This window comes from Bombina bombina, chromosome 6 (genome assembly GCF_027579735.1).
Source record: "Bombina bombina isolate aBomBom1 chromosome 6, aBomBom1.pri, whole genome shotgun sequence".
In the NCBI taxonomy this organism is placed as follows: Eukaryota; Metazoa; Chordata; class Amphibia; order Anura; family Bombinatoridae; genus Bombina; species Bombina bombina.
In genome coordinates, this window is record NC_069504.1 from 1,089,282,978 (window position 1) to 1,089,303,447 (window position 20,470).

A 20,470-nucleotide genomic window follows, 5' to 3' on the forward strand; every position below is an offset into this window, starting at 1 on the left:
TCCTTTGGATCAATTCTGTTCACAATCTTTGGATTCAGAGCATTGTTTCAGAAGGGTACAGAATTGGTTTCAAGTTGAGACCTCCTGCAAAGAGATTTTTTCTTTCCCGTGTCCCAGTAAATCCAGTAAAAGCTCAAGCATTTCTGAAATGTGTTTCAGATCTAGAGTTGACTGGAGTAATTATGCCAGTTCCGGAACAGGGGATGGGGTTTTATTCAAATCTCTTCATTGTACCAAAGAAGGAGAATTCTTTCAGACCAGTTCTGGATCTAAAAATATTGAATCGTTATGTAAGGATACCAACGTTCAAGATGGTAACTGTAAGGACTATCTTACCTTTTGTTCAGCAAGGGAATTATATGTCCACAATAGATTTACAGGATGCATATCTGCATATTCCGATTCATCCAGATCATTATCAGTTCCTGAGATTCTCGTTTCTGGACAAGCATTACCAGTTTGTGGCTCTGCCGTTTGGCCTAGCTACAGCTCCAAGAATTTTTACAAAGGTTCTCGGTGCCCTGCTGTCTGTAATCAGAGAACAGGGTATTGTGGTATTTCCTTATTTGGACGATATCTTGGTACTTGCTCAGTCTTTACATTTAGCAGAATCTCATACGAATCGACTTGTGTTGTTTCTTCAAGATCATGGTTGGAGGATCAATTTACCAAAAAGTTCTTTGATTCCTCAGACAAGGGTAACCTTTCTGGGTTTCCAGATGGATTCAGTGTCCATGACTCTGTCTTTAACAGACAAGAGACGTCTAAAGTTGATTGCAGCTTGTCGAAACCTTCAGTCACAATCATTCCCTTCGGTAGCCTTATGCATGGAAATTCTAGGTCTTATGACTGCTGCATCGGACGCGATCCCCTTTGCTCGTTTTCACATGCGACCTCTTCAGCTCTGTATGCTGAAGCAATGGTGCAAGGATTACACGAAGATATCTCAATTAATATCTTTAAAACCGATTGTTCGACACTCTCTAACATGGTGGACAGATCACCATCGTTTAATTCAGGGGGCTTCTTTTGTGCTTCCGACCTGGACTGTAATTTCAACAGATGCAAGTCTCACAGGTTGGGGAGCTGTGTGGGGATCTCTGACGGCACAAGGAGTTTGGGAATCTCAGGAGGTGAGATTACCGATCAATATTTTGGAACTCCGTGCAATTTTCAGAGCTCTTCAGTTTTGGCCTCTTCTGAAGAGAGAATCGTTCATTTGTTTTCAGACAGACAATGTCACAACTGTGGCATACATCAATCATCAAGGAGGGACTCACAGTCCTCTGGCTATGAAAGAAGTATCTCGAATTTTGGTTTGGGCGGAATCCAGCTCCTGTCTAATCTCTGCGGTTCATATCCCAGGTTTAGACAATTGGGAAGCGGATTATCTCAGTCGCCAAACGTTGCATCCGGGCGAATGGTCTCTTCACCCAGAGGTATTTTTTCAGATTGTTCAAATGTGGGAACTTCCAGAAATAGATCTGTTGGCGTCCCATCTAAACAAGAAACTTCCCAGGTATCTGTCCAGATCCCGGGATCCTCAGGCGGAGGCAGTGGATGCATTATCACTTCCTTGGAAGTATCATCCTGCCTATATCTTTCCGCCTCTAGTTCTTCTTCCAAGAGTAATCTCCAAGATTCTGAAGGAATGCTCGTTTGTTCTGCTGGTAGCTCCGGCATGGCCTCACAGGTTTTGGTATGCGGATCTTGTCCGGATGGCCTCTTGCCAACAGTGGACTCTTCCGTTAAGACCAGACCTTCTGTCACAAGGTCCTTTTTTCCATCAGGATCTGAAATCCTTAAATTTAAAGGTATGGAGATTGAACGCTTGATTCTTGGTCAAAGAGGTTTCTCTGACTCTGTGATTAATACTATGTTACAGGCTCGTAAATCTGTATCTCGAGAGATATATTATAGAGTCTGGAAGACTTATATTTCTTGGTGTCTTTCTCATCATTTTTCCTGGCATTCTTTTAGAATACCGAGAATTTTACAGTTCCTTCAGGATGGTTTAGATAAGGGTTTGTCCGCAAGTTCTTTGAAAGGACAAATCTCTGCTCTTTCTGTTCTTTTTCACAGAAAGATTGCTATTCTTCCTGATATTCATTGTTTTGTACAAGCTTTGGTTCGTATAAAACCTGTCATTAAGTCAATTTCTCCTCCTTGGAGTTTGAATTTGGTTCTGGGAGCTCTTCAAGCTCCTCCGTTTGAACCTATGCATTCATTGGACATTAAATTACTTTCTTGGAAAGTTTTGTTCCTTTTGGCCATCTCTTCTGCCAGAAGAGTTTCTGAATTATTTGCTCTTTCTTGTGAGTCTCCTTTTCTGATTTTTCATCAGGATAAGGCGGTGTTGCGAACTTCTTTTGAATTTTTACCTAAAGTTGTGAATTCCAACAACATTAGTAGAGAAATTGTGGTTCCTTCATTATGTCCTAATCCTAAGAATTCTAAGGAGAAATCGTTGCATTCTTTGGATGTTGTTAGAGCTTTGAAATATTATGTTGAAGCTACGAAATCTTTTCGTAAGACTTCTAGTCTATTTGTTATCTTTTCCGGTTCTAGAAAAGGCCAGAAAGCTTCTGCCATTTCTTTGGCATCTTGGTTGAAATCTTTAATTCATCTTGCCTATGTTGAGTCGGGTAAAACTCCGCCTCAGAGAATTACAGCTCATTCTACTAGGTCAGTTTCTACTTCCTGGGCGTTTAGGAATGAAGCTTCGGTTGACCAGATCTGCAAAGCAGCAACTTGGTCCTCTTTGCATACTTTTACTAAATTCTACCATTTTGATGTATTTTCTTCTTCTGAAGCAGTTTTTGGTAGAAAAGTACTTCAGGCAGCGGTTTCAGTTTGAATCTTCTGCTTATGTTTTTCGTTAAACTTTATTTTGGGTGTGGATTATTTTCAGCAGGAATTGGCTGTCTTTATTTTATCCCTCCCTCTCTAGTGACTCTTGTGTGGAAAGATCCACATCTTGGGTAGTCATTATCCCATACGTCACTAGCTCATGGACTCTTGCTAATTACATGAAAGAAAACATAATTTATGTAAGAACTTACCTGATAAATTCATTTCTTTCATATTAGCAAGAGTCCATGAGGCCCGCCCTTTTTTTGTGGTGGTTATGATTTTGTATAAAGCACAATTATTCCAATTCCTTATTTTATATGCTTTCGCACTTTTTTATCACCCCACTTCTTGGCTATTCGTTAAACTGAATTGTGGGTGTGGTGAGGGGTGTATTTATAGGCATTTTGAGGTTTGGGAAACTTTGCCCCTCCTGGTAGGAATGTATATCCCATACGTCACTAGCTCATGGACTCTTGCTAATATGAAAGAAATGAATTTATCAGGTAAGTTCTTACATAAATTATGTTTCTTAATATCTGATTTAGTTATTGGTATATTGCTGTTTTCTGAGGGGTTAATTTCTGTGTCTTCTTCCATCTCCTCCTCTTCTATCCCAACTTCTTTATCTAATACATTATCTCCTTTCTGTTGTTTAAAGAAGATACTTGCTGCCGCTGGCTTAGATGTGCAGCATGGTTTGCTATGTCTCCTGATTGACATGGTGTTGTATTAGTAGATGAGTCACTCTTGTGCCTAGTTGCTGTTTGGGAAAGATAATGTGAGGAGTATCTGTTTCTAAGTTGTTGCAGCTTTATTTGGACGCTCAAAATATTAAGCTGTAGCTGTCAGTCTTGCACCGTGTTGAATAATACCTTAAGCAGAGCCAGTAGTCATATTTTATTATTGTGCCCACATCAGTGAGTTTTTTTTGGTTTTCTCCTCTCTCCCCTCTCGTAACCTACTAGCACTATGAGACTTGTAATTGATTTTAATTAAATACGGTATAGAAAGTCTTTTAGATGCATTAGTTATTTACTTTTTATGCCTCTTTTGATTTTGTCTCACTGCTCTGCAGCGACTCCCCTTTCTAATTGCTCCTTTCAGACCCTGCGCTGTTCAACATGAGCCATGATGGATAAATGTGGTCATTTCTTGATTTTGCAAATTCACTAATGTCATTTTTTATATTACTGTTGCCCCCGGTCTTGAATACTGTGTTCGTGTGCCGGAGTTTGTCCGGACTCCCACGTGGCTACTCACTCATGGCGGATCAGCTCTATATTCCTCCTCCTCTTTCTGAGCTCTTTGCTGCCACCCGTGCAGTGTATGGGGTCTCTTCTATATACCGGAGTGTTTTCACGCTGACCTCCGGTGTTACTGGCGATATCCCCGCTTGGCTTCTTCTCCGCTTCTGGGAGCGTTAATCCCCTGTTAGGGCTGCAGCTCAGGCCTCCATTGCGCCGGGTTCGTCCCGCCCTGTGTTGTCGGATCTAGCGCCTTACCAACAGGTATTCAGGAAGCGTTAAGGTGCAGGATCAATGCTTGGTCGGTCTGATAATCTTTTTTGGCCACTCTTTAGGTGTTATTTTGTCAAGTCTCCATTTTAAGGGTTAATTGCACCTGGAGCAGACAAACTATGCGTCCACCATTGTGTCTGCCTAGGCTCCGCCCCCCTCATTTCTATTTTAAATGGACAGTCTACCATAGAATTGTTATTGTTTTAAAAGATAGATAATCCCTTTATTACCCATTCCCCAGTTTTGCATAACCAACACTGTTATATTAATATACTTTTTACCTCTGTGATTACCTTGTATCTAGGAACCTTCTTCCAGCCCCCTGATCACATGACTGTAACTGTTTATTATCTATTGCCTTAAAGGGACAGTCAACACTTCCTTTAACATGATTTGATATTGAAAATAAAAAAACGGAGGTCCGCCTACACTATACCCCTCCTGCCTTGCCGCCTTGCTTCTGTCCTAATCAGCGTCGCTAACTACTCTAATGCCCGGTAAATATGGCAGCCGAACTCCCTCCACCGTTACGTAGCTGCCTTCTTCTTCAACTGATGAGCAAATCAGAATCCAGTCCTCGGACAGAAATTGCACGCTGCCTTCTTCAACTGATAAGCAAATCCAGTCCTCGGACAGAAATTGCACGCGCGTGCAATTTCTGTCCGAGGACTGGATTCTGATTTGCTTATCAGTTGAAGAAGAAGGCAGATACGTAACGGTGGGGGAGTTCGGCTGCCATATTTACTGGGCATTAGAGTAGTTAGCGACACTGATTACGACAGAAGCAAGGCGGCAAGGCAGGAGGGGTATAGTGTAGGCGGACCTCCGTTTTTTTATTTTCAATATCAAATCATGTTAAAGGAAGTGTTGACTGTCCCTTTAAATTTAGCATTGTTTTGTGCTAAATCTTAAATAACCCCCTGTGCCTGAACACAGTGTTATCTATATGGCCCACGTGTACTTTCTGTCTCTTTGTGTTGAAAACAGATTTAAATAGCATGTGATAAGAGGCAGCCCTCAAAGGCTTAGAAATTAGCATATGAGCCTACCTATGTTTAGTTTAAACTAAGAATACCAAGAGAAAAAAAGCAAATTTGATGATAAAAGTAAATTGGAAAGTTGATTAAAATTAAAAGTCCTATCTGAATAATGAAAGTTTAATTTATACTAGACTGTCCATTTACATGTACTTTGTTCTTTTGGTATCTGTTGTTGAAAAAAATATGCACATTTCCTACACTAGTGGGTGCTAGTTGCTGATTGGTGCCTGTACACATTAGCTAACTAGATGTGTTCAACTAGCTGGCAGTAGCACATTGCTGCTCCTTCAGTAAAGGATACCAAGAGAATGAATCAGATTAGTTAAAATTGTATGTTCTATCCAAATCATGAAAGAAAATGTTGGGGTTCCATGACCCTTTTTATATATATATATATATTTATATATATATATATATATATATATATATAAAATGATATGAAATTACTAATTACATATATAATGAATTCATATTATTGGTTACGTGAAAAACATTATTTATAAATTAAAAAGTCCTTATTGATACTAGATTAATAATCTGTCATATTTTGCTTCTCCAGGTCTCTAAAGCTCCTTGCCAACACCTACTTGAAAATCCTGCAGTATTTGCTTGTTTCTAATAGCTTTCGATGTTTTTGCTAATATATTATTATTATTAGTTTTTTACAATGTAGATGAAGGGTCTTCTGATTTTAATGTTTTTTATTAAAGGAAACAGCTGGGTACGACTACAGCAGTTATTATTCACCGTGTTATTGTTATTCGTTCTGTACTTGAAGCTCTTTAAAGCTGCTCTGTGATTTTAACCCATTACAGAAGCCAGATGATAACGCTCGGCATCTTTTACACTGGGAGCTGCCATCTTGGTGCCCATATATTGTTGCTGACTTATGACAGTTGTACCTTGCACTTGGGATTCATTTGTACAAAAGAATTTAGAAGAGTTACATTTTGTCACAGTTTAAGAGTTACATTAAATAAAAAAAAAGGGGGCCTCAGGAATAATATTAGGTAACGCAGCTACTGGACACATTTTTAGCTCCTGTTCTATATTGTGCACTCTAAACTAAGTGCATGATACGGCTTGTCAAGAAGACAACAATGTCACTTATCTGTGCATGTGCACCACTTCTGTCACAGGGTACATGAATACGTACATTCCAAGATGGCGGGCGTAGTGTGAAGATGCAGAGCTTCACTAAGCAGCATCTTTTGAAGGATTAAAATAAGACAATAGCTTTGAAGACAACTGCAGGCAGATAATGAAAGACAATAGCATGGTGAGTACTAACCATGTTACTGTAGTACCCAGCAATTTAAAGGATTAATCTACTTCAAATTAAACTTTCATGATTCAGATAGAGCATGCACTTTTAAGCAACTTTCTAATTTACTCCAATAATCAATTTAAGTTAAAAAATTAATTAAAAAGTCTATCTATAACATATCTATATTTAAGATCATATAGATTGAATAAATAAACTATTAATGTTAATTGAAACCTCCTTTCTTTGTGCAGGAAGTGCTACAGAATTTGTACTGTACCAAATCTTTCCTTTTCCTTGGTTGCGGAGAGACGTTGCGTGACCAGATCTTTCAAGCCCTCTTTTTGTATACTGTACAAAATAAAGTGGGTTTAGAACACTACATGTTGGTCCTAAAAGAGAATGAAGATCATTTCTTCAAGTTGCAGGCAGATATGCTTCTAAATGGCATCAAAGTAGTGTCTTATGGTGATTCTTTTGAATGTTTCCCAGAATATGTGAGAGATCTTTCTGCTCAGATATGCAAGCAAAATAGTCCAGGTAAGATACTAAAATACTTTGCTTTTGGGCACATCATCAGAATTAATTCCTACTAATTTACTACATAACATACTGGATTTTTATGCTGAAAAAGACAGTTTTTGATTATTCAGAATTGTAAATTTATTCTAGTTACTGTGTTAATTTATACATATATATTAATTTTTTTATTTTATTTTTTTGGTGGGGGAGGGGTGACCTTTGTAAAGTCCAATACTTGTTCACCACCTGCCTCCCTCCTACTTCTCCCACCGACACGAATGGATGATCATTACAGACAGTGTCAATATCTGTAGAGATCAGGCAGTCTGGCTTCATATGGTAAGAAAGCACGTTCAGTGCTCCCTTACAATATGAAGGCAGTTGCACGCAGCCCATAAACAGCAAGTCTCTGTTATCACTTGACAACCGAGACTGCATGAGCCTCTAATATGTCAGACGTAGATCTGTGTTATGGGGTATGCTGAGGCTTGCACCGCATGCAAAGGGTTTAATGGTAATATAGAAACATACATTTTTATTCCAATTTCTTTTTTATTGAGAAAAAAGTATGATTTACAAATGCATATATGACCAAACTCAACAGGCCTTTTGGTTCTTGTGTTAGCTGAATTAATTCTCATGATGGCTTTATGCATACTGTAAGGGCATTCGAGAATGCCTGGGTAAGTAGGTTACAATGCTAAATAATAACCTAAAATACATATGTTGAAATATAAGTTGTAGTGAAAGGACAGAATTTGACAATGAAGCCCAAGAATTTAAGAGCAAGAAATTTGCAGGTGGCCACAACTCTCGAAGACAAACACACACAGAAATGAACACTGTATACCTTGGGGTAACCAAGGGGTTGAGATGATTGCAGTGACACAAAACAATGACTTCAAGCTTGCCTAGAATGCCCATGGTTAATTAAGAGGTTAAACCTCTGCTTCATAACACACACACTTGCAGGAACATTTTAACACATTTGTTGCTTTGAACACTCCTGACAGTGTCTTAGCCCTTGCTTTTCTACAACACACATTGGCATCAGGCTAAAGCAGCACTGAACTAGCCCTTATTCTAAATGTATGCTGAGTAAAAGTGATACATGACAGTTCTAGAAATGCACACCTTACTAAAGAGGGAGGTGCCGCACCTCTCTTATTCAAGTACCAGGACCGTTTTCCAGATGCCATAGCTCATTTTATAGGTACCACAAGTGTCCAGGAGCTTGGGTTACCTAGTGAAGCCTTAAGTTAAAAAATATTAATTTCTTTTATATGGTGGTGAGAGTTCGCAAGTTATTACTCCTGGGATTTAACTCCTGGCCACTAGGAGGAGGCAAAGATTCCCAAAGCTCTAAGAGCATTTAATCCCTCCCACCTCCAGTCTTTTCTTTGCCTCTACAGAAGGAAGGTGAAGAATTGAGGTGCTCCAGATTCTTCATTGTAAGGGTTCAGACCGATTTGAGGCTCATTTTCCCCTCAGAGAGCTGCTACTGTGCGACAAAGGGGAGGTTTCCGTATCGGGTAGTGACTTTATTACTCCTAGTGAAGGAATTGGTTGAAGCCTGCCACAGGTGTCCCTTAGCCTCCTCCTGTTGGGTCGTCGATATATACTGCACACTCACAAGGTTTATTTTGAAAAGATTTTTATTGGTTTTCCAAAAAGTAATAATAACAGTTGCAGTTACAAAGTTGCAAAATGAAATAAACAACACAAAAAGCCACATGGCCCAATATTGTATGGAACAGAAATGTTTGATAGTTTTTAATGATTACAGTCACATGTGGTCAGACACCCCTAGTGGTGTGGATGAGGCAGTCTGGGATCAATATCAATCACCCAGAAGACTGGAGTAAAGAATGTATCCGGATCTCTGTAGAGGATTATATAAAGGAAGACAAGAAAGCCTATATGGCCTAGTAATGTTGAGACAAGCAGTGGGAGGTAGAGAGATAGATATACACTCACATTTGGTAGAGCACCTCCCTTAGTGCTATAGAGGCAAGCTGGGGTCAATATAGTCACCCAGTAGACTTATCCCACAGGGGTCAGGAACTTCCAGTCTCAGGTTGATGGTGTTTAGAACAAAAACACAGAGTATGGCAGCAAGTGGTAAGTTTAAATAAAACTTACTTTATTAAAATAAGTATAAAACAATTGCAATGCCTTTCTCAACCCACTAGTGGCTGTTTCATCAGGCATAATTGGGCTGAGAAATGCGTTGCAATTGTTTTATACTTATTTTAATAAAGTAAGTTTTATTTAAACTTACCACTTGCTGCCATACTCTGTGTTTTTTTTTTTTAAACACCATCAACCTGAGACTGGACACTGGAAGTTCCTGACCCCTGTGGGATAAGTCTACTGGGTGACTATATTGACCCCAGCTTGCCTCTATAGCACTAAGGGAGGTGCTCTACCAAATGTGAGTGTATATTTATCTCTCTACCTCCCACTGCTTGTCTCAACAATACTAGGCCATATAGGCTTTCTTGTGTTCCTTTATATAATCCTCTGCAGAGATCCGGATACATTCTTTAATCCAGTCTTCTGGGTGACTGATATTGATCCCAGACTGCCTCATCCACACCACTAGGGGTGTCTGACCATATGTGAGTGTAATCATTAACATCTATCAAAAATTTCTGTTCCATACAACAATATTGGGCCTTGTGGCGCTTCTGTCTTTCTTTCATGTAATTAGCAAGAGTCCATGAGCTAGTGACGTATGGGATATACATTCCTACCAGGAGGGGCAAAGTTTCCCAAACCTCAAAATGCCTATAAATACACCCCTCACCACACCCACAATTCAGTTTTACAAACTTTGCCTCCTATGGAGGTGGTGAAGTAAGTTTGTGCTAGATTCTACGTTGATATGCGCTCCGCAGCAAGTTGGAGCCCGGTTTTCCTCTCAGCGTGCAGTGAATGTCAGAGGGATGTGAGGAGAGTATTGCCTATTTGAATGCAGTGATCTCCTTCTAAGGGGTCTATTTCATAGGTTCTCTGTTATCGGTCGTAGAGATTAATCTCTTACCTCCCTTTTCAGATCGACGATATACTCTTATTTATATACCATTACCTCTGCTGATTCTCGTTTCAGTACTGGTTTGGCTTTCTACAAACATGTAGATGAGTGTCCTGGGGTAAGTAAATCTTATTTTCTGTGACACTCTAAGCTATGGTTGGGCACTTTGTTTATAAAGTTCTAAATATATGTATTCAAACATTTATTTGCCTTGACTCAGAATGTTCAACATTCCTTATTTTCAGACAGTCAGTTTCATATTTGGGATAATGCATTTGAATCAAACATTTTTTTCTTACCTTAAAAAATTTGACTCTTTTTTCCCTGTGGGCTGTTAGGCTCGCGGGGGCTGAAAATGCTTCATTTTATTGCGTCATTCTTGGCCTTTTTTGGCGCAAAAAATCTTTTCCGTTTCCGGCGTCATACGTGTCGCCGGAAGTTGCGTCATTTTTTGACGTTCTTTTGCGCCAAAAATGTCGGCGTTCCGGATGTGGCGTCATTTTTGGCGCCAAAAGCATTTAGGCGCCAAATAATGTGGGCGTCTTATTTGGCGCTAAAAAATATGGGCGTCGCTTTTGTCTCCACATTATTTAAGTCTCATTTTTCATTGCTTCTGGTTGCTAGAAGCTTGTTCTATGGCATTTTTTCCCATTCCTGAAACTGTCATTTAAGGAATTTGATCAATTTTGCTTTATATGTTGTTTTTTCTCTTACATATTGCAAGATGTCTCACGTTGCATCTGAGTCAGAAGATACTTCAGGAAAATCGCTGTCTAGTGCTGGAACTACCAAGCTAAGTGTATCTGCTGTAAACTTTTGGTAGCTATTCCTCCGGCTGTTGTTTGTATTAATTGTCATGACAAACTTGTTAATGCAGATAATATTTCCTTTAGTAATGTACCATTGCCTGTTGCAGTTCCTTCAACATCTAAGGTGCAGAATGTTCCTGATAACATAAGAGATTTTGTTTCTGAATCCATCAAGAAGGCTATGTCTGTTATTTCTCCTTCTAGAAAACATAAAAAATCTTTTAAAACTTCTCTCCCTACAGATGAATTTTTAAATGAACATCATCATTCTGATTCTGATGACTCTTCTGGTTCAGAGGATTCTGTCTCAGAGATTGATGCTGATAAATCTTCATATTTATTTAAAATGGAATTTATTCGTTCTTTACTTAAAGAAGTACTAATTGCTTTAGAAATAGAGGATTCTGGTCCTCTTGATACTAATTCTAAACGTTTAGATAAGGTATTTAAATCTCCTGTGGTTATTCCAGAAGTTTTTCCTGTTCCTAATGCTATTTCTGAAGTAATTTCTAAAGAATGGGATAAATTGGGTAATTCATTTACTCCTTCTAAACGTTTTAAGCAATTATATCCTGTGCCTTCTGACAGATTAGAATTTTGGGACAAAATCCCTAGAGTTGATGGGGCTATTTCTACCCTTGCTAAACGTACTACTATTCCTACGTCAGATGGTACTTCGTTTAAGGATCCTTTAGATAGGAAAATTGAATCCTTTCTAAGAAAAGCTTATCTGTGTTCAGGTAATCTTCTTAGACCTGCTATATCATTGGCTCATGTTGCTGCAGCTTCAACTTTTTGGTTGGAAACTTTAGCGCAACAAGTAACGGATCATGATTCTCATAATATTATTATTCTTCTTCAGCATGCTAATAATTTTATCTGTGATGCCATTTTTGATATTATCAGAGTTGATGTCAGGTTTATGTCTCTAGCTAGTTTAGCTAGAAGAGCTTTATGGCTTAAGACTTGGAATGCTGATATGGCTTCTAAATCAACTCTACTTTCCATTTCTTTCCAGGGTAACAAATTATTTGGTTCTCAGTTGGATTCTATTATCTCAACTGTTACTGGTGGGAAAGGAACTTTTTTACCACAGGATAAAAAATCTAAGGGTAAAAACAGGGCTAATAATCGTTTTCGTTCCTTTCGTTTCAACAAAGAACAAAAGCCTGATCCTTCATCCTCAGGAGCAGTTTCAGTTTGGAAACCATCTCCAGTCTGGAATAAATCCAAGCCTTCTAGAAAGGCAAAGCCTGCTTCTAAGTCCACATGAAGGTGCGGCCCTCATTCCAGCTCAGCTGGTAGGGGGCAGGTTACGTTTTTTCAAAGAAATTTGGATCAATTCTGTTCACAATCTTTGGATTCAGAACATTGTTTCAGAAGGGTACAGAATTGGTTTCAAGATGAGACCTCCTGCAAAGAGATTTTTTCTTTCCCCTCCTGCAAAGAGATTTTTTCTTTCCCGTGTCCCAGTAAATCCAGTGAAAGCTCAAGCATTTCTGAATTGTGTTTCAGATCTAGAGTTGGCTGGAGTAATTATGCCAGTTCCAGTTTCGGAACAGGGGATGGGGTTTTATTCAAATCTCTTCATTGTACCAAAGAAGGAGAATTCCTTCAGACCAGTTCTGGATCTAAAAATATTGAATCGTTATGTAAGGATACCAACGTTCAAAATGGTAACTGTAAGGACTATCTTGCCTTTTGTTCAGCAAGGGCATTATATGTCCACAATAGATTTACAGGATGCATATCTGCATATTCCGATTCATCCAGATCATTATCAGTTCCTGAGATTCTCTTTTCTGGACAAGCATTACCAGTTTGTGGCTCTGCCGTTTGGCCTAGCTACAGCTCCAAGAATTTTTACAAAGGTTCTCGGTGCCCTTCTGTCTGTAATCAGAGAACAGGGTATTGTGGTATTTCCTTATTTGGACGATATCTTGGTACTTGCTCAGTCTTTACATTTAGCAGAATCTCATACGAATCGACTTGTGTTGTTTCTTCAAAATCATGGTTGGAGGATCAATTTACCAAAAAGATCATTGATTCCTCAAACAAGGGTAACCTTTCTGGGTTTCCAGATAGATTCAGTGTCCATGACTCTGTCTTTAACAGACAAGAGACGTCTAAAATTGATTTCAGCTTGTCGAAATCTTCAGTCACAATCATTCCCTTCGGTAGCCTTATGCATGGAAATTCTAGGTCTTATGACTGCTGCATCGGACGCGATCCCCTTTGCTCGTTTTCACATGCGACCTCTTCAGCTTTGTATGCTGAATCAATGGTGCAAGGATTACACAAAGATATCTCAATTAATATCTTTAAAACCGATTGTACGACACTCTCTAACGTGGTGGACAGATCACCATCGTTTAATTCAGGGGGCTTCTTTTGTACTTCTGACCTGGACTGTAATTTCAACAGATGCAAGTCTCACAGGTTGGGGAGCAGTGTGGGGATCTCTGATAGCACAAGGAGTTTGGGAATCTCAGGAGGTGAGATTACCGATCAATATTTTGGAACTCCGTGCAATTTTCAGAGCTCTTCAGTTTTGGCCTCTTCTGAAGAGAGAATCGTTCATTTGTTTTCAGACAGACAATGTCACAACTGTGGCATACATCAATCATCAGGGAGGGACTCACAGTCCTCTGGCTATGAAAGAAGTATCTCAAATTCTGGTTTGGGCGGAATCCAGCTCCTGTCTAATCTCTGCGGTTCATATCCCAGGTATAGACAATTGGGAAGCGGATTATCTCAGTCGCCAAACGTTGCATCCGGGCGAATGGTCTCTTCACCCAGAGGTATTTCTTCAGATTGTTCAAATGTGGGAACTTCCAGAAATAGATCTGATGGCGTCTCATCTAAACAAGAAACTTCCCAGGTATCTGTCCAGATCCCGGGATCCTCAGGCGGAGGCAGTGGATGCATTATCACTTCCTTGGAAGTATCATCCTGCCTATATCTTTCAGCCTCTAGTTCTTCTTCCAAGAGTAATCTCCAAGATTCTGAAGGAATGCTCGTTTGTTCTGCTGGTAGCTCCGGCATGGCCTCACAGGTTTTGGTATGCGGATCTTGTCCGGATGGCCTCTTGCCAACTGTGGACTCTTCCGTTAAGACCAGACCTTCTGTCGCAAGGTCCTTTTTTCCATCAGGATCCGAAATCCTTAAATTTAAAGGTATGGAGATTGAACGCTTGATTCTTGGTCAAAGAGGTTTCTCTGACTCTGTGATTAATACTATGTTACAGGCGCGTAAATCTGTATCTAGAGAGATATATTATAGAGTCTGGAAGACCTATATTTCTTGGTGTCTTTCTCATCATTTTTCTTGGAATTTTTTTAGAATACCGAGAATTTTACAGTTTCTTCAGGATGGTTTAGATAAGGGTTTGTCCGCAAGTTCCTTGAAAGGTCAAATCTCTGCTCTTTCTGTTCTTTTTCACAGAAAGATTGCTATTCTTCCTGATATTCATTGTTTTGTACAAGCTTTGGTTCGTATAAAACCTGTCATTAAGTCAATTTCTCCTCCTTGGAGTTTGAATTTGGTTCTGGGGGCTCTTCAAGCTCCTCCGTTTGAACCTATGCATTCATTGGACATTAAATTACTTTCTTGGAAAGTTTTGTTCCTTTTTGCAATCTCTTCTGCCAGAAGAGTTTCTGAATTATCTGCTCTTTCTTGTGAGTCTCCTTTTCTGATTTTTCATCAGGATAAGGCGGTGTTGCGAACTTCTTTTGAATTTTTACCTAAAGTTGTGAATTCCAACAACATTAGTAGAGAAATTGTGGTTCCTTCATTATGTCCTAATCCTAAGAATTCTAAGGAGAAATCGTTGCATTCTTTGGATGTTGTTAGAGCTTTGAAATATTATGTTGAAGCTACTAAGTCTTTCCGAAAGACTTCTAGTTTATTTGTTATCTTTTCCGGTTCTAGAAAAGGCCAGAAAGCTTCTGCCATTTCTTTGGCATCTTGGTTGAAATCTTTAATTCATCTTGCCTATGTTGAGTCGGGTAAAACTCCGCCTCAGAGGATTACAGCTCATTCTACTAGGTCAGTTTCTACTTCCTGGGCGTTTAGGAATGAAGCTTCGGTTGATCAGATTTGCAAAGCAGCAACTTGGTCTTCTTTGCATACTTTTACTAAATTCTACCATTTTTATGTATTTTCTTCTTCTGAAGCAGTTTTTGGTAGAAAAGTACTTCAGGCAGCGGTTTCAGTTTGAATCTTCTGCTTATGTTTTTCATTAGACTTTATTTGGGTGTTGATTATTTTCAGCAGGAATTGGCTGTCTTTATTTTATCCCTCCCTCTCTAGTGACTCTTGTGTGGAAAGATCCACATCTTGGGTAGTCATTATCCCATACGTCACTAGCTCATGGACTCTTGCTAATTACATGAAAGAAAACATAATTTATGTAAGAACTTACCTGATAAATTCATTTCTTTCATATTAGCAAGAGTCCATGAGGCCCGCCCTTTTTTTGTGGTGGTTTTGATTTTTGTATAAAGCACAATTATTCCAATTCCTTATTTTATATGCTTTCGCACTTTTTTATCACCCCACTTCTTGGCTATTCGTTAAACTGAATTGTGGGTGTGGTGAGGGGTGTATTTATAGGCATTTTGAGGTTTGGGAAACTTTGCCCCTCCTGGTAGGAATGTATATCCCATACGTCACTAGCTCATGGACTCTTGCTAATATGAAAGAAATGAATTTATCAGGTAAGTTCTTACATAAATTATGTTTTTTGTGTTGTTTGCAGAATACTGATCTTGGCTGTGATCCTTAACAGTCAGCTGCCTCGACCAGCCCAGATATCATATTTCTACACTATTTGAAGATACTGTCCCATAGCAAGTTCACACGCAAGCATTTATTATTAACAATTATTTCTCTTGTTAAGTGTATCCAGTCCACGGATCATCCATTACTTGTGGGATATTCTTCTTCCCAACAGGAAGTTGCAAGAGGATCACCCACAGCAGAGCTGCTATATAGCTCCTCCCCTCACTGCCATAGATGGACGTAGTAAGAGGAGAGTGGTGTATTTATTATAGTTAGTTTTTTAACTTCAATCAAAAGTTTGTTATTTTTAAATGGTACCGGAGTGTACTGTTTAATCTCAGGCAGCATTAGAAGAAGAATCTGCCTGTGATTTCTATGATCTTAGCAGAAGTAACTAAGATCCACTGCCGTTATCACATATTCTGAGGAGTGAGGTAACTTCAGAGGGGGAATGACGTGCAGGTTTTCCTGCAATAAGGTATGTGCAGTTAATATATTTCTAGGGATGGAATTTGCTAGAAAAATGCTGCTGATACCGGATTAATGTAAGTTAAGCCTTAAATGCAGTGATAGCGACTGGTATCAGGCTTATTAACAGAGATACATACTCTTATAAAAGTGTAATATAAAACGTTTGCTGGCATGTTAATCGTTTTTATATATGTTTGGTGACAAAACTTATTGGGGCCTAGTTTTTTTCCACATGGCTGGCTTGATTTTTGCCTAGAAACAGTTTCCTGAAGCTTTCCACTGTTGCAATATGAGTGGGAAGGGCCTATTTTAGTGCTTTACTGTGCAGATAAAAATACTGACAGAGACATTCTTCTTCCCTCTGCATGATACAGGACATCTCTGAAGGGCTCAAAAGCCTTCAAAGTCGTGTTTGAGGAGGGTAACAATCACAGTAGACTGTGGCAGTTGTGACTGTTTAAAAAACGTTTTTGTCATTTATTATTCTGTTTTTGTTATTAAGGGGTTAATCATCCATTTGCAAGTGGGTGCAATGCTCTGCTGACTTGTTACATACACTGTAAAAATTTTGTTAGTGTAACTGCCTTTTTTCACTGTTATTTCAAATTTTGTCAATTTGTTTCTCTTAAAGGCACAGTAACGTTTTTTATATTGCTTGTTAACTTGCTTTAAAGTGTTTTCCAAGCTTGCTAGTCTCATTGCTAGTCTGTACAAACATGTCTGAAACAGAGGATACTTGTTCATTATGTTTAAAAGCCATGGTGGAGCCCCATAGGAGAATGTGTACTAAATGTATTGATTTCACCTTAAACAGTAAAGATTAGTCCTTATCTATAAAAGAATTGTCACCAGAGGGGTCTGTCGAGGGGGAAGTTATGCCGACTAACTCTCCCCACGTGTCGGACCCTTCGCCTCCCGCTCAAGGGACGCACGCTAATATGGCGCCAAGTACATCAGGGACGCCCATAGCGATTACTTTGCAGGACATGGCTGCAATCATGAATAATATCCTGTCAGAGGTATTATCCAGATTGCCTGAATTGAGAGGCAAGCGCGATAGCTCTGGGGTTAGACGAGATACAGAGCGTGTAGATGCTGTAAGAGCCATGTCTGATACTGCGTCACAATATGCAGAACCTGAGGACGGGGAGCTTCAGTCTGTGGGTGACGTCTCTGAATCGGGGAGACCTGATTCAGAGATTTCTAATTTTAAATTTAAGCTTGAGAACCTCTGTGTATTGCTTGGGGAGGTATTAGCTGCTCTGAATGACTGTGACACAATTACAGTGCCAAAGAAATTGTGTAGGCTGGATAAATACTATGCAGTGCCGGTGAGTACTGATGTTTTTCCAATACCTAAAAGGCTTACAGAAATTATTAGTAAGGAGTGGGATAGGCCCTTTTCCCCACCTCCTATATTTAGAAAAATGTTTCCAATAGATGCCACTACACGGGACTTATGGCAGACTGTCCCTAAGGTGGAGGGAGCAGTTTCTACTTTAGCAAAGCGTGCTTTTTCAGATCCAATGGATAAAAAATTAGAGGGTTACCTTAAGAAAATGTTTATTCAACAAGGTTTTATTTTACAGCCCCTTGCATGCATTGCACCTGTCACTGCTGCGGCGGCATTCTGGTTTGAGGCCCTGGAAGAGGCCATCCATACAGCTCCATTGACTGAAATTGTTGACAAGCTTAGAACTCTTAAGCTAGCTGACTCATTTGTTTCTGATGCCATTGTTCATTTGACTAAACTAACGGCTAAGAATTCCGGATTCGCTATCCAGGCGCGTAGGGCGCTATGGCTCAAATCCTGGTCAGCTGATGTGACTTCAAAGTCTAAATTACTCAACATTCCTTTCAAGGGGCAGACCTTATTCGGGCCTGGTTTGAAAGAAATTATTGCTGACATTACTGGAGGTAAGGGTCATACCCTTCCTCAGGACTGGGCCAAATCAAAGGCCACACAGTCTAATTTTCGTGCCTTTCGAAATTTCAAGGCAGGTGCAGCATCAACTTCCTCTGCTTCAAAACAAGAGGGAACTTTTGCTCAATCCAAGCAGGCCTGGAAACCTAACCAGTCCTGGAACAAGGGCAAGCAGGCCAGAAAGCCTGCTGCTGCCTCTAAGACAGCATGAAGGAGTGGCCCCCTATCCGACAACGGATCTAGTAGGGGGCAGACTCTCTCTCTTCGACCAGGCGTGTGCAAGAGATGTTCAGGACCCCTGGGCGTTGGAGATCATATTTCAGGGATATCTTCTGGACTTCAAAGCTTCTCCTCCACAAGGGAGATTTCACCTTTCAAGATTATCTGCAAACCAGATAAAGGAAGAGGCATTCCTAAGCTGCGTACAAGATCTCCTTGTAATGGGAGTGATCCATCCAGTTCCGCGGACGGAACAAGGACAGGGGTTTTATTCAAATCTGTTTGTGGTTCCCAAATAAGAGGGAACCTTCAGACCAATTTTGGATTTAAAGATCCTAAACAAATTCCTCAGAGTTCCGTCATTCAAGATGGAAACAATTCGAACCATTTTACCCATGATCCAAGAGGGTCAGTACATGACCACAGTGGACTTAAAGGATGCCTACCTTCATATTCCGATTCACAAGAATCATCATCAGTTCCTGAGGTTTGCCTTTCTAGACAGGCATTACCAATTTGTAGCTCTTCCATTCGGGTTGGCTACAGCCCCAATAATTTTTACAAAGATTCTGGGCTCACTTCTGGCGGTCCTAAGACCGCAAGGCATAGCGGTGGCTCCTTACCTGGACGATATCCTGATACAGGCGTCAAGCTTTCAAATTGCCAAATCTCATACAGAGATAGTTCTGGCATTCCTGAGGTCGCATGGGTGGAAAGCGAACGAAGAAAAGAGTTCTCTATCTCCTCTCACGAGGGTTTCCTTCCTAGGGACTCTTATAGATTCTGTAGAAATGAAAATTTACCTGACGGAGTCCAGGTTATCAAAACTTCTAAATGCTTGCCGTGTTCTTCACTCCATTCCGCGCCCCACGGTGGCTCAGTGCATGGAAGTAATCGGCTTAATGGTAGCGGCGATGGACATAGTGCCATTCGCGCGCCTGCATCTCAGACCGCTGCAATTATGCATGCTCAGTCAGTGGAATGGGGATTACACAGATTTGTCCCCTCTACTAAATCTGGATCAGGAAACCAGAGATTCTCTTCTCTGGTGGTTATCTCGGGCCCATCTGTCCAAGGGTATGACCTTTCGCAGACCAGATTGGACAATTGTAACAACAGATGCCAGCCTTCTAGGTTGGGGTGCAGTCCGGAACTCCCTGAAGGCTCAGGGTTCATGGACTCAGGAGGAGAAACTCCTCCCAATAAATATTCTGGAGTTAAGAGCAATATTCAATGCTCTTCTGGCTTGGCCTCAGTTAGCAACACTGAGGTTCATCAGATTTCAGTCGGACAACATCACGACTGTGGCTTACATCAACCATCAAGGGGGAACCAGGAGTTCCCTTGCGATGTCAGAAGTCTCCAAGATAATTCGCTGGGCAGAGACTCACTCTTGCCACTTGTCAGCGATCCATATCCTAGGTGTAGAGAACTGGGAGGCGGATTTTCTAAGTCATCAGACTTTTCATCCGGGGGAATGGGAACTCCATCCGGAGGTGTTTTCTCAATTGGTTCTCCGTTGGGGCAAACCAGAATTGGATCTCATGGCGTCTCGCCAGAACGCCAGGCTTCCTTGTTAAGGATCAAGGTCCAGGGACCCAGAAGCGGCACTGATAGATGCTCTAGCAGCGCCTTGATTCTTCAACCTGGCTTATGTGTTTCCACCGTTTCCTCTGCTCCCTCGTCTGATTGCCAAAATCAAACAGGAAAGAGCATCAGTGATATTGATAGCGCCTGCGTGGCCACGCAGGACCTGGTATGCAGACCTAGTGGACATGTCATCCTTTCCACCATGGACTCTGCCTCTGAGACAAGACCTTCTAATACAAGGTCCTTTCAATCATCCAAATCTACTTTCTCTGAGACTGACTGCATGGAGATTGAACGCTTGATCCTATCAAAGCGTGGCTTCTCCGAGTCAGTAATTGATACCTTAATACAGGCACGAAAGCCTGTCACCAGGAAAATTTACCACAAGATATGGCGTAAATATCTTCATTGGTGTGAATCCAAGAATTACTAATGGAGTAGG

General features: G+C 40.4%; 1 protein-coding gene across 2 annotated transcripts in view; it reads left to right on the forward strand.

Annotated features, from left to right (window-relative positions):
- Window positions 1-20,470, forward strand: part of FAM118A (family with sequence similarity 118 member A) — a 143,975-nt gene that overhangs the window by 72,390 nt on the left and 51,115 nt on the right. The window contains exon 6 of one of the 2 annotated variants that reach the window (XM_053719003.1): window positions 6,929-7,214. The exons of the other annotated variant lie outside the window; for it this stretch is intronic. Coding sequence (XP_053574978.1) covers window positions 6,929-7,214 — 286 coding nt within the window. The remainder of the gene's footprint in view (window positions 1-6,928; window positions 7,215-20,470) is intronic. 2 annotated transcript variants of the gene reach the window in all.